Consider the following 13,467-nt stretch of genomic DNA (forward strand, 5'->3'; position numbering starts at 1 on the left):
CTGACTACCGCCTTCCCACAATGCACTGCGCAGGAGCATGGCTGACTTTCGTATAGGAGTGTCATCCGAACGAGAATGAATGCACTTTTTCTTTTGGTGACAGCAGCTGACTTTTCCTGTAACTGCTTTAGATTCAGGTTTGCTAAGTAAATCTTGCATGTTATGTTTTTGTGACTGCGTCGTGAGGAGTCGACAGGAAGTCCCTACATTAATCTCCGGTGAGAACCTGTCACCGTCAGTGGGCAGCTGGGAGAGCTAGCACTGCTAGAATTAGCACTGGTAGAAATGTTAAAATAGTTCAGCTGATGTGCAGTTTAGCCCCCAATAGTCTGACTCTGCTTTGTGTAGTTTGAAAACTGATGTCTGTGTCGTATAATTTTACCTTTTTATGTCAAAACGAGGCTTTGAATCACCTTGAAGTTTGGCAATAGCTAAGCGAACCCGACTTGCTTTCTTTGTCACGCAGAGTGAAGAGCTTTAATGTGTCCAGATTTGTAGTTTTATGTTGATTCAGTGTCATGATGATCGGTCTTTCTTTTTTAATATAATAACCTTCATTACCAGCAGTAAGATGGCCCTTAAATTATTCCTGGTGAAAATTGTCTGTCAATGGATTTTTAAAGTAAAACCGATCGGTCTCTGTTTTAAATGAGCTATTTTTGTTTTGTTTCTATTTGGTGTTAATTCTATAAAGCATCCCGAGTCAGGATGTTTAGGATTTGAAATCATTAGTCCTACTATTCATCATGTTATTTCGATTTTGATTATTTATGAATTAAAAACCTCATTGTGCGAGGTACATAAAATCATAGTAGGTACTGTTGCTCTAACATTGTTGCCTTAATCTTTGATGTTACAGCAGCACCTTCTGTGGTAGCCGACCAGAGCCAAGATGGCTGGAGTTGGGGCCAAGCGCGAGGGACCACAGTTCATCAGTGAAGTGGCAGTGAGAGGCAACGCGGCAGTGCTGGATTACTGCCGCACCTCTGTGTCTGCGCTCTCGGGAGCAACAGCCGGTATCCTTGGCCTGACGGGACTGTACGGCTTCATCTTTTATTTCCTATCATCCTTTCTCCTCTCGCTGCTGCTTATTCTCAAGGCCGGACGGCGGTGGAACAAATTCTTCAAATCACGGCGGCTGCTCTTTACTGGAGGCCTCGTCGGAGGCCTCTTCACATATGTCCTGTTCTGGACTTTCTTGTACGGGATGGTGCACGTATACTAGAACATCTACTCGAAATAACTCAGAAATATTTGTCTAATGCTCTGTAATTCTTTAGGTTTGTCTGCCCTGCTGTTGTAGATAGGCTGTTAGTGGAAGGCTTCCATTGTGAACTGTTTATATGTTAAACGATGAGTTAAGAGAATTAACTGTCCTTTTCTTTCCTCCATATTTACCAGAGAATGAACTCTAACCTGTACTTAGAGAGCTATAGTTATAATGTAGGTTTACAGATCAAATCCTCACAAGTTAAACCAAGTCAGAAAACAGCAGATGTAATTACTGACTGGATTAAAGATCTCTCTAGAAGTTTTTTGGATCACTTTTTCTTCACTGGGGAATGTCACTAATAATAATAAAATTGTGATGACAAAAATGTGTTTCCAATGACAAAGAACATTCAATAAATAGAAACAGGAACAGCAAACAAAGGGAGACTCTGCATTTCAGTTTCCATTCATTACACAGAGAATATGTCCACTTGGACTCGTAGAGCATGTCAGGCTGTATTCTTCAGTGTCGCCAGTGAATACTGTGTAAAAGCTTCATATCAAAGCCATAATCAGTACAGTTAACTGAACATACAGCAGAAAGCAGCAACAGTGTTTGTGCATTTTAACAACACAATACATGTGTTGAGCTGTAAAAACACAATTAAGACCACACATTTTCTTATGAATTGCTTCTAAGTGTAGTTTTTAAAAACTTTCATGCCTACTTTTTTTTACTTTTATTACTATATATTGTAATTACTGTCACTGCTAATTGCCAGTTGAGTGGTAATGAATCTGTTTTGAATCCTGACCCTGCTACTTTCTTTGACGTCCTGATGTCATGCACTTTGCACAACATTTACATTCCCCTGGATCAACACATCTTCAGTCAGGGCATCATTCATGCTAGTGACCGTGCTAGCAGTTGTGCCGGCAGGTAAGACGTGGACGTCAGTCCCACCTTTGGGTTCTGCCTCGTGCAGGAAAACAAACAGGTGATCTTGCTCTGCCTGCAGACCTAATTGTGAGCCATGAAAGTGATATGATGCTTCGTCTCGGTGCCTTGGGGTGGAGCAGAGTATCGCTGTCCCGTGTTACGTGGAATTGTGGGACCCCTTTTCTCTGTAGGTGGCTGGCTCTCTGCAGAAGATCCTGCAGTGGGCTCAGTTTCTCCTGGATTTTTGATGGAATTTGTAGCCCCTTTCTCTGTCCCTGGTCTTCTGGACCTCTTTTCCCGATGGCCCGTTTTCTCATCTTTAACTTTGGTCCTCTCTTTTCTGTTGCACACAGCATTAGAGAGGTGTGCGAAAGTGAGGAGCAAGATTTAGAAAATGGCAAAGTTTTTGCAAACATATGAAGTCCTACTTGAAGTTGATGATTTCAAATTTCCTCTCTCTGTAGAAGGAGCTCGTGTTCATCATGTACAATAATATCATATCACAGGCAAAGGCTCCCTAAAAGAGAAAAATAAACAAATGAACTGGAACAGGAGAGAATATTACTTTTCTTGGTGGGGATTACACATCATCCACTGTCCTGTAAAATGACAGTTTTTGAACTTAGCACCGTGGTAATTGCACAGCAATCATCCACACATGCGTCAGCAGAATATTCTAATAAATTACTCACTGCACCGAGGAGAGCAACACCTGAGCCAATGGCAATTACTGTGGGGACAATATTGAATTTCCCGGCCTGTAAAACAATAACCAGAAACTCACTGTTAATCTCCCACCAGAATGATGTGCTTTAGAAAAAAACTAAACTGCTACTATCTCCACAGTACCTGACCATTGATCATTATATCAAAGCGAATCCCATACACTTTATACAGCGTGCGATAGGTTTCCCCATTTTGATCCTTATAGTATCTGGCATATCTGTAGAAAAAATAGTTGACATAAGATGTAAAGGCTGAAAACATGTTGGAAACAGTGAGCAGAGTGAAGGTAGTGGGTACCATACCTGAAGTTGTATCCCGATGTGATTGAGTTGTTCAAATTAATGTCCAAACGGGTGAAGCTGTACTGTGGATTACACAGAGAATAATCTTTATCCAGGTCACAGTTCCACTCAATGAGAATGCCAACAGAGCCGCCCTGATGGACACAAAGGGTAAATATTAATAGCACATCAGCGGATACACCACAAACCATACCGTACAGAGTGCTTTACAAAAAGTAAAACTTTTTAAACATAACATACCACGACCAGAGAAGACACACGCAGATAAAATCAAGTTACATGAGGCTTTGGCAAGAAAATGCTTATTTTGAACAACTGTGTTCATTTGGGATGTAATTCAGTTGAGGTGCCCTGATCTTTCTCCCTCAGAGCCTCAAACTCAAGTTGCTTGTAACGGGCAACACAGATTTAATTTGGGACCAGCCAATGTGGAGCATCAAAGCTAATAGAGGAATATCTTACTTAAACGCAGTTCCAGAAACTCAGTTTTTCATAACTCTAAACAGAAACTGAAAAGGATTAAATACTACTGAAAACTCCACATGTCCATCATCCATTTTCTTCCAGCTGATTATATAACAGATACATCTACATATACAGATGAAGACCACAAGATGTGTCAAAAAGCTTCACGACAACGACACATAACGACATGTATGTGGATCTAACCAGTTCATGAATGACCCTGCTGTTAGTAGTCTACCAGAGGCTGGCTTTTAATACACAGCTTTACTGTATTTGCATTGCAGAGAGATTCAAGTGTTTGTGGGATATTTGCAGATTTTCTCACAAATCATTAAAGAAATCAGCTTTTTTGTGCAAGCAGACCATCTCCCTATAAATCAATCAACTGATTTGAGTTTGTGTGTCCACAGAGAGATAAACTGTGTATTGCAGAATCTTCACTGTACTTTGTCCTCTTCTAACATTTTATAATGTTAGAAGATCTGCTCAAGAAATCTAAACAAGTGATGGCGAGCTACTGAGACCAGATTTCTATTATAGTTTGTTAGCAAACAACTGTGAGGAAGTGAGGAACCAAAATCATTCCCGCACATAGTCTTAATTGTTTGTCTGTCTGTGTGTTTGTTTGCTGTTTTGCATCCAGAGTTTGTCAAATTTCAATTTCAAATTCATTCATTCATTCTCAAATTTAGTTTGAGGTTAGATATCAATAACAACTCAAGCTGATTCAATTTTGGTCAAAATCTGGTTAAAGTCAAGGTCACACCAAATGTAAAAATCATTTTAAAAAATCTTCAAACTTCACAACAATATGCTACACCCTGGGGGACATGAGTACCTGAAATTGGCCATTAACATTGGCCTTTAATGTTAGCACCCAAGGTTAAAGTTGACCTTGACCAAAAAAAATTAAACCATATTGAGTATTATATCATATGAAAGGGCATGCAAAGAGCTGTACGACGCACTTTTTATTTTCTCAATACAACATCCTATGACGTCACCATGATGCTGGAAAGCTTTGCAAAACCACATAATTATATCTTTAAAGCTCATGTTTTACAGCTTATAGAAGTCAAAGATTCCAGCCAGAGCTGCTCCAGTATTAAAGGTAAAGATCATAAAATACACTATTCTAGCATGTAATGCTTAAAAGGTCATTGGTCAAAGGTCAGGGTCATATGAGCTAGGATCATCTCCAAACTTTAAACCAAGATATTCGTCACTGGGGGGGACATAAGAACTTTCTTTTTTTTTAGCTCTTTTTTCAATACAACGCTTGACGACTTCAAAACGACACAAAATGATCAATATGCTACACTAATATACTCCAGTAGATTTCCATGTTAACAATGCTGACATGATCACGAAACATTAAAGTTTTAGCATAGGTCTTAGCCTTCAGGGGAATTTGCTCTCTTTGAGTGTTGTTGTTTCACTTTGTACCTTAACAGCCATTTCCTGGAAGTCATGTCCAGCACTGCTGACAAGATCTCTGAGGCGAAAGATGGGGCAGTAAGGATGATTCTCTTTTTCATAGAAACATCTCTTTAGGTAGCTTTCATCAGAAGTTTCAAGGACATTGGCTCTAGAAGTAATAGACAGCAGATGTGGAGTTAATGATATCAGAAACTTGTGTTTTCACTCAATGAAATGACTTAAGTGAAAAGATGGAAGTTAGAGTTATCGGGGTTTTGCTGATGGCAGCAGATAAGGCACAGCTGGTTCCATGCCTGAACCAGCTGTGCTCTTTCTGTCTAAAGTTTGTATGTTTTCCATGTGCCTGTTTGGGGTTTCTTCTCACAGACCAAAGGCATGCATGTTGTGTTATGTGGTCATTCTGAGTGGCCGCAGGCGTGGATGTGAGAATGTGTGCTCTCTTTTTTACCCCGTGATGGACTGGCTGCCTGTTCAGGGTGTACCCTGCATCTTAGCTGACATTGGCAGCTAGATGGATAAGCATTTAAGAAAAATGGGATGGATGGATGACTTGAAAGTGCAACATCAGAGTCTGACCACCGGTTGTCATACTTAGGATAATATTGACAATTTGACTGAAAACTTGAATCTCTGAAAATATGATTTTTAGAATATATATTAGTCTTTGGTATTTCTTCCTTTTGCTTTACTAAGACCCAACCTTTGGTCTTCTTTACACCATAAAATGTTGGGCTTGGCCTATTATCCTGCAGCACTGTGAATCCTTCAGATGCAAAACAGAGGCCATGTTTCTGAACAGGAAGGGGCTACTGGCTGAGCGTGAAGGTCCTTTATTATAGACATACTTGTCCAGGGTAGAAAACAACTCTAGACTTCACATCCAGAAGAAGGTGTAAGCCGAAGCATGTAGGTGTATTTTTAGTGTCACTTGCCCACAAAGAAGCTACTTTATTACTCGCATAAACTACTAGGACTGCCAGGACCTGGATTTTTTAAGCCAGTTTTGGTTAGATTCATTCATTTTCTTCCTCCTGATGGTTTTCTTGTGCCCCGTAGTCTGTTACTTCCATAGCACTAGGTGGTCTTCTCAATAAATAGGACTTTTTTCCATTATGTACATTTTTTAATATAACTTTTGCTGACTTTTGCTCACTTGGTCTTTATTGATGTCTTTTGATTTATCTGTTTTTGTTTTGTTTTTTTCCTGCAGTGAATAAAGCTGGATGTATTGATCTTCTATGGCTGCTTTTGGACACTCTGCATCCATTTTCCAGCATTTTAGAGCTCTGCCCTGTGGGAACCTTCACACTCACAATGACCCGGTCAAAGCTCTTTGTTGCTAAGAATAACAGGCTGACTAGTGACACTTTTGCTCAGTTATGATGGAATATGTGTTCTCCAAATCAACCTGTTCTATTCTGCTTCAGGGGAAGGAAACAACTCAAAAAATGTTACTTTTTGCACAAAGATGTTAACAAATTCAGTGCCACAGTTTGGCTAGAAATATGGAAGAATCTAAGATTTATCTTCCTTTTTTTATATGATTATAAATCTTTATAACATTTTTTTTTTTTTTTTTTAAAGGGGAGAAGATTTTTAATGTGATCTCATACCATTTTAACTTTGGTCCTCAGATACGCACATATGCCTCTGCATCTGTACCACTGTGCACTTCAGAGTTTCACTGTCTGGACTCCAACTAATCTGACTAAGCTTTCTTCAGTGTACACTACAAAAGTGGCGCATGCAGCATGCGTATGTCAGTCAAACCAAAGCTTACACCCTCTAGCTGCAAGCAAAAGAAAAAAACGTAACTGGATACAGGACACTGTAAGATGTGTAGTGTTGCCGGCCATTTGAAGTAAGTTCCATTCAGGCGAAAGCATTACCTCATTAATCACAGGCATGCCAAGATTAGTAGGGGAACATAAGAGATGTATCCGTAATTATAGTAAGATCTTGACAGATGAATTAGCTATAGCTGGGGCATCTCTGTGCATTATTGCAGGACTCGTGCAGGGAACAGCGGAGAGGGTAGCTCAATGGGCTAGCCCATTCTGATCAGACACCTGTCCAGGGTAAGGCTTGCTGTCAAGGACGTCTCAGATGACTGTTTCACTGTCTCACTGAGTGCAATGCACAGAATGGTATAAATAGAAAGCTCTCTGCACCCTAAAGCTATTTAAAGCAGCCACTGGAGCGTGCATATCCCCCCAGGTCACTCTATGCCCCAATCCCTGGAAGACATAGGCACACCAGCAATCAGCAGCCACTTATAGCTACTTACTTGGAGAACTCAAACTTGGGGAACCTGATGAAATTCTTGATGTAGATGGTGAAGTTTTCTGCATCACTCAGTAAGGGCTCTCTGGAAATGAAAGAGACAGGCAGCTGTGTGAAAAAAGAAAAGGGAGGCGACAGCCTATGCCAGTAATAAATAGAACCTGTGAAATATCTGGGTCTGTGTGAGGGATCAGAGCCAGTGTTAATGCAGCAGCAGCTCAAAATGGCAAATTTCCAAAGTTCTGTGAGGGATGATGAATGCTCACGCGGGTCTCTTGTTGTATTCAACGGGACACCAGGCATGAATCTCGCAGGTCCCGGTGCTGTTTAAACACAAGCCAGTCTTGATTCCTAACAGAGAGAGAGAGAGCAAAGAGTTGGCAGGCTGTGTGGTGGAGCTGAACAAGAACTTAAAAAATGAAAAGACACAGAGAGACATAATGAAATGTGTAATATTAAAGAGTGGCGGTATCAGGACAATATTTTGTATTGTTTCATTATACAGATCATACATCAGAGAATGGAAAAAGCGAGGATAAATCCAAACAAACAATCAGATTTTTACATCCCTCACCATGACCTGCTGTTACAGGCTCCCCCTCCATGCAGTCATCATCAGTTTTGCATCGTCCATCTGGCACCTTGGAACTCTGTTAGAGGCACGATAAATAAAAAATATATATATATATATATATATATATATATATATATATATATATATATATATATATATATATATATATATTTATTTATTTTTTTTACTATGACTTTTCTGCTTTCAGAAAATGCTAATTTCCTTCCAATACGCACCTCAGCACAGAAGCCCAGCCTTTGATTGGGGGTCTCTATGTAATTTGTTACAACAAAGAACACCTGCTCACCCTGCAAAATAAAATTAAGTCCTGGCAGTGAGATGAAGAAGCAAAATGTTAAACAAATTAGTGCCCCCAAGAAGCTCAATATTGTTAAATCTGCCGAGGCAGACATTGAGACTAATGATACAAGGCAGCCCAAACATTCAATAGCCTCGTAATATGTCTTGACAGGAACATAATTAGCGAGTGCTGCTATCAGTGCCATCAGTGTTGCTATCCTACAAACTAAAAGATAGACTCACATTTGGGGGTATGACATAGTCCTCGGCACTCCACAGGTAAGGCCCCGTCTCAGAAGTGTTGGTCAGAGTGACACCTTTAAGCTTGGTGATGACTGAGCTCTGGATGGCCTCTTCTTTCTCCTGGTACCCCTTCTTCACCACAAACACCCACCTGGGACATTCAGCATAACTTCATGACGTGTTCAATGTAGCCCTTGTCTACATTGCAGAGTTATGTTATTATTACTAATATTATGATTATTAAAGTGTTTTAGAAAATATCTCGCACATGCATAAGGGGTAAAACGCTTGAAAATACCATAAATTAAAGATTACTGAACGAAAAATCGACTGTTAATAGCAGGCTTGATTGTATAACCACCAGCCACTTAAAAATGTCACACTACAGTTTGTCCTCAACCAGATAACCCACACGGGAGTATTAGTAGGAAAGGCCCATACTGCGCTACCACTTTAACACAAAGTAAAAACCTTTCCACAAGCTCCACTATTTTTAACTTTGTTAGTCACTCTCCCTTTTATTATTCCATAAAGGAAACACGCTAGTTGGAGGGGGTGCATGCAGTTCACCTCACCCAATAATGTATCCCAGCACTGCCAGCTGGTAGAGCCGAAATAATATTCCGATTCTTCTGTTTTCTGCAATGACATATTTCTCCGTTTTGTAGTTGAGAAGAGAAAATAAGAAGCCCCCCCAGCCTGCCATTCCTCCCCGCACGGTGGAGCCGAGTGAGACGGCAGCTCGCAGTCCCCCAGCTGATATATACAGCTGCTTCTCTTGTCATGCAGCGGGCAAACCCACTGAGACAGGGGTCTTCCACTCAGTTCCTTGTGGAAGAGCGACGCAGGGAAAGTTTATGTTGTTGCATGGTTTGATTACACACTCACTTTGACTTACATGAGCTGTGTGCAGCAGCACCTTTGCTAATAATTCATTCCTGTGCAAATACGGCGACTTGTACTTTTCCAACAGCGTTTTCCAACACTGTCATGAGTGTTTACAAGTATAGTAAAATTATTTTTGTAACTGTTGCATTTTTAAAAATTAAAATGTGGACGGAGCGAAACGCACACTTGCCATTGGTTACTACCCTCGAGTTTCAGCTGTTCTTCCTGAAAAAAGCAAATTTCATAGAAAAAGCTATTTACCAAATTCGGCCATGTTTGTAGTTTTGTGCTGTTCTACACTTGTACTGCATTCTGTTTATGTTGTTCACAATCAACATGCTGAGCAAAAACATTTAGTACTTTTTTTTATTTATCGATGGCTCAAATCACAGCACAGTGTTTTGTTTCGGGGTTTCTTTTTTTTGGGGGGGGGGGGGGATTTATAGAATTTATGTTGCAATGGATGGCCAGTCAAAAAACAAAAAAACAAAAAGAGAGAAAGAAAGAAAAAGAATGACAGGCACTTGACGTCTATAACTGGAAGGAGAACTGAGAATGAAGACAACATATTCATTGTTGAGAAATGCTGCAGAAAGGTTGAGGAAGCTGCAGCAGAGCGCCTTCGCTAACACTCATTCAGGAAGGACAGGTACAGGAAATCTTTAACACTACATGCCATCATGCGCTAATATCTAGTAGATGACATCTGGTTGGCATCTACTAGATATTATTATTATCAGTATTGTTATCATTGGTTGTGATGGTCATCATTTCAGCTTCTGTAACAGGAGAATTTCCCAAATATGGGATAAATAAAGTATTTCTCATCTCATCTAAGACTTGTTTGGTTTTCATAAATACATGCTCATTCTGACTCTAAAGCTTCAAACACTTCTGGTATGTTTCCCTTTTGCATTTTCACTTTGCTGAAATAACTAAGGTGTTTTCCTTAAAAACGAAGAATGATGGCATATGTTGCTCGTAAAACAACATATCAATTAACATCAGTGGGCCTTCGTATGTTTCAGTTACCCATGCTTTTTTTTTTTTTACATGATATTTTCATAATTGTCCCACCAAACTATTGTGAAAGGTATACAAAGTGTTCTTCTCTACTTTCACCCTGAGGATGTAATTTTCCACTTCACCTTGACCAATCTATCTTATATGAGCTTGGGATCAGTGAAGCTGTTATTCTATTCAGTTTTTTCTTTGCTTACAAAGTTTTCAACTCATATTAGAAGACTGAAGATGTTTATTGAAATTAGTTATCAGAACTGCAGTGCGTTTCACTACAGCATCATCTTTTATGCCCGAAGATCACAGCCAGTTCGTTTTAGTTTTCAACATTATCTCTTGTTCAAGGATATTTCCCAGGTTCTGAATCCCATGCCATCTTTACTTCTGAAAAGCTAAACCTGTGAATAGGGCTCATTTTATATGTTTTATTTTTATTTTGTGCCAGGTTTTTGCTTCCTTGTCCCAGTGTTTCTGCACCATGTAGCAGGCATCAAATGGAAATGGGCATATACTTCATTATACAATAAGAATTTCTCACATTGTTTGCTATACAGGGAGTGCAGAATTATTAGGCAAATGAGTATTTTGTCCACATTATCCTCTTCATGCATGTTGTCTTACTCCAAGCTGTATAGGCTCGAAAGCCTACTACCAATGAAGCATATTAGGTGATGTGCATCTCTGTAATGAGAAGGGGTGTGGTCTAATGACATCAACACCCTATATCAGGTGTGCATAATTATTAGGCAACGTCCTTTCCTTTGGCAAAATGGGTCAAAAGAAGGACTTGACAGGCTCAGAAAAGTCAAAAATAGTGAGATATCTTGCAGAGGGATGCAGCAGTCTCAAAATTGCAAAGCTTCTGAAGCGTGATCATCGAACAATCAAGCGTTTCATTCAAAATAGTCAACAGGGTCGCAAGAAGCGTGTGGAAAAACCAAGGCGCAAAATAACTGCCCATGAACTGAGAAAAGTCAAGCGTGCAGCTGCCAAGATGCCACTTGCCACCAGTTTGGCCATATTTCAGAGCTGCAACATCACTGGAGTGCCCAAAAGCACAAGGTGTGCAATACTCAGAGACATGGCCAAGGTAAGAAAGGCTGAAAGACGACCACCACTGAACAAGACACACAAGCTGAAACGTCAAGACTGGGCCAAGAAATATCTCAAGACTGGTTTTTCTAAGGTTTTATGGACTGATGAAATGAGAGTGAGTCTTGATGGGCCAGATGGATGGGCCCGTGGCTGGATTGGTAAAGGGCAGAGAGCTCCAGTCCGACTCAGACGCCAGCAAGGTGGAGGTGGAGTACTGGTTTGGGCTGGTATCATCAAAGATGAGCTTGTGGGGCCTTTTCGGGTTGAGGATGGAGTCAAGCTCAACTCCCAGTCCTACTGCCAGTTTCTGGAAGACACCTTCTTCAAGCAGTGGTACAGGAAGAAGTCTGCATCCTTCAAGAAAAACATGATTTTCATGCAGGACAATGCTCCATCACACGCGTCCAAGTACTCCACAGCGTGGCTGGCAAGAAAGGGTATAAAAGAAGAAAAACTAATGACATGGCCACCTTGTTCACCTGATCTGAACCCCATTGAGAACCTGTGGTCCATCATCAAATGTGAGATTTACAAGGAGGGAAAACAGTACACCTCTCTGAACAGTGTCTGGGAGGCTGTGGTTGCTGCTGCACACAATGTTGATGGTGAACAGATCAAAACACTGACAGAATCCATGGATGGCAGGCTTTTGAGTGTCCTTGCAAAGAAAGGTGGCTATATTGGTCGCTGATTTGTTTTTGTTTTGTTTTTGAATGTCAGAAATGTATATTTGTGAATGTGGAGATGTTATATTGGTTTCACTGGTAAAAATAAATAATTGAAATGGGTATATATTTGTTTTTTGTTAAGTTGCCTAATAATTATGCACAGTAATAGTCACCTGCACACACAGATATCCCCCTAAAATAGCTAAAACTGAAAACTACTTCCAAAAACATTCAGCTTTGATATGAATGAGTTTTTTGGGTTCATTGAGAACATGGTTGTTCAATAATAAAATTATTCCTCAAAAATACAACTTGCCTAATCATTCTGCACTCCCTGTAGTGTATTTGACATTGTTTTCCCAATCAGTGCATTGTTTTATTTACATTTGACATAGTGTGGTATAAACTCTTCCAGTACAATATCATCACAACAACATTGCATTGGAAAAGTTAGAACAATGACAACAACTGTCTAAAAATCAAGATTTTATTATGTAAGTTAATAATTAATACTTCATTAAACTCAACAAATTTTACTATTTGTTCCTATCCTGACTTCTTTGAAAAGTGTCATGTCTGCAAATATCATTTTTCTTTGACTTCCGTGGTATTAGAGCAGCTGATTTCAAGGTGTAGAACCTAATACTAACCATTTTAATGCATCTTTTTCCACATCTGCTTCAGGGCAAATATTTGTGGTAGTAAGCTATACCAACTGTTAGAGTTAAATTGTTAAATGTTTGTCATTTTTATGTTTACCATTTGTACAGTGTTTTAACTCTGATGAAAGAAATTCCACTGTCCTTCCCCCCAGATTCTCGAGGTTCTGGTGGGGGCTGTAATGTTTTATTGCAGATACATCCTATCTGGAAGATAGGATGTAGCTTACATCTTCTTTTGATGTAAGCTTCCTGCGTTTACGACCCTTTGGTCAGCAGGAGGTCTGACACACACACACACATTCTCACATAACACACACACACACACACACACACACACACACACACACACACACACACATTCTTACAGAAGTTCACACATATACATAAAATGCTTTGTCTTAGAACCAAGGGGGCGTGGCTTTGTTCTGACGTGTTTTGTGTGAACTGTCTCTCAATAAAAGGTAGCAGGAGGAGGTCAGATCTGGGGGTCATTTTCGTGGTGGACACAGACGAGGCCTCCCTTGCGCAAATAATCGATCCATCGACTGTCTTGTTTTCTTCATGATGAATAAGTCTCTAGAATTAGCGGGGCTTGTGGAAACACAGACCCAACACCAACCAAAATGCCATGCATGCTCTCACCTTAGAA

General features: G+C 40.0%; 2 protein-coding genes across 2 annotated transcripts; one reads left to right on the forward strand and one right to left on the reverse strand.

Annotated features, from left to right (window-relative positions):
- Window positions 1–25: 25 nt before the first annotated feature.
- Window positions 26–1,653, forward strand: emc6 (ER membrane protein complex subunit 6). The gene is made up of 2 exons (XM_085420073.1): window positions 26–218; window positions 860–1,653. The coding sequence occupies exon 2, from the start codon at window positions 893–895 to the stop codon at window positions 1,223–1,225; it is 333 nt and encodes a 110-aa protein (XP_085276199.1). The 5' UTR covers window positions 26–218; window positions 860–892; the 3' UTR covers window positions 1,226–1,653.
- Window positions 1,650–9,277, reverse strand: p2rx5 (purinergic receptor P2X, ligand-gated ion channel, 5). Its single transcript, XM_085420071.1, has 12 exons — window positions 9,061–9,277; window positions 8,486–8,636; window positions 8,179–8,250; window positions 7,943–8,018; window positions 7,635–7,719; window positions 7,373–7,453; window positions 5,092–5,233; window positions 3,181–3,314; window positions 3,002–3,095; window positions 2,845–2,910; window positions 2,581–2,669; window positions 1,650–2,492 (listed from the first exon to the last, which is right to left on the reverse strand). The coding sequence occupies exons 1-12, from the start codon at window positions 9,189–9,191 to the stop codon at window positions 2,234–2,236; spliced, it is 1,380 nt and encodes a 459-aa protein (XP_085276197.1). The 5' UTR covers window positions 9,192–9,277; the 3' UTR covers window positions 1,650–2,233.
- Window positions 9,278–13,467: the final 4,190 nt, after the last annotated feature.

This window comes from Rhamphochromis longiceps, linkage group LG10 (assembly GCF_057381845.1).
Source record: "Rhamphochromis longiceps isolate RC_006_pf linkage group LG10, R_longiceps_female_GT1.1, whole genome shotgun sequence".
NCBI classification, from domain to species: Eukaryota; Metazoa; Chordata; class Actinopteri; order Cichliformes; family Cichlidae; genus Rhamphochromis; species Rhamphochromis longiceps.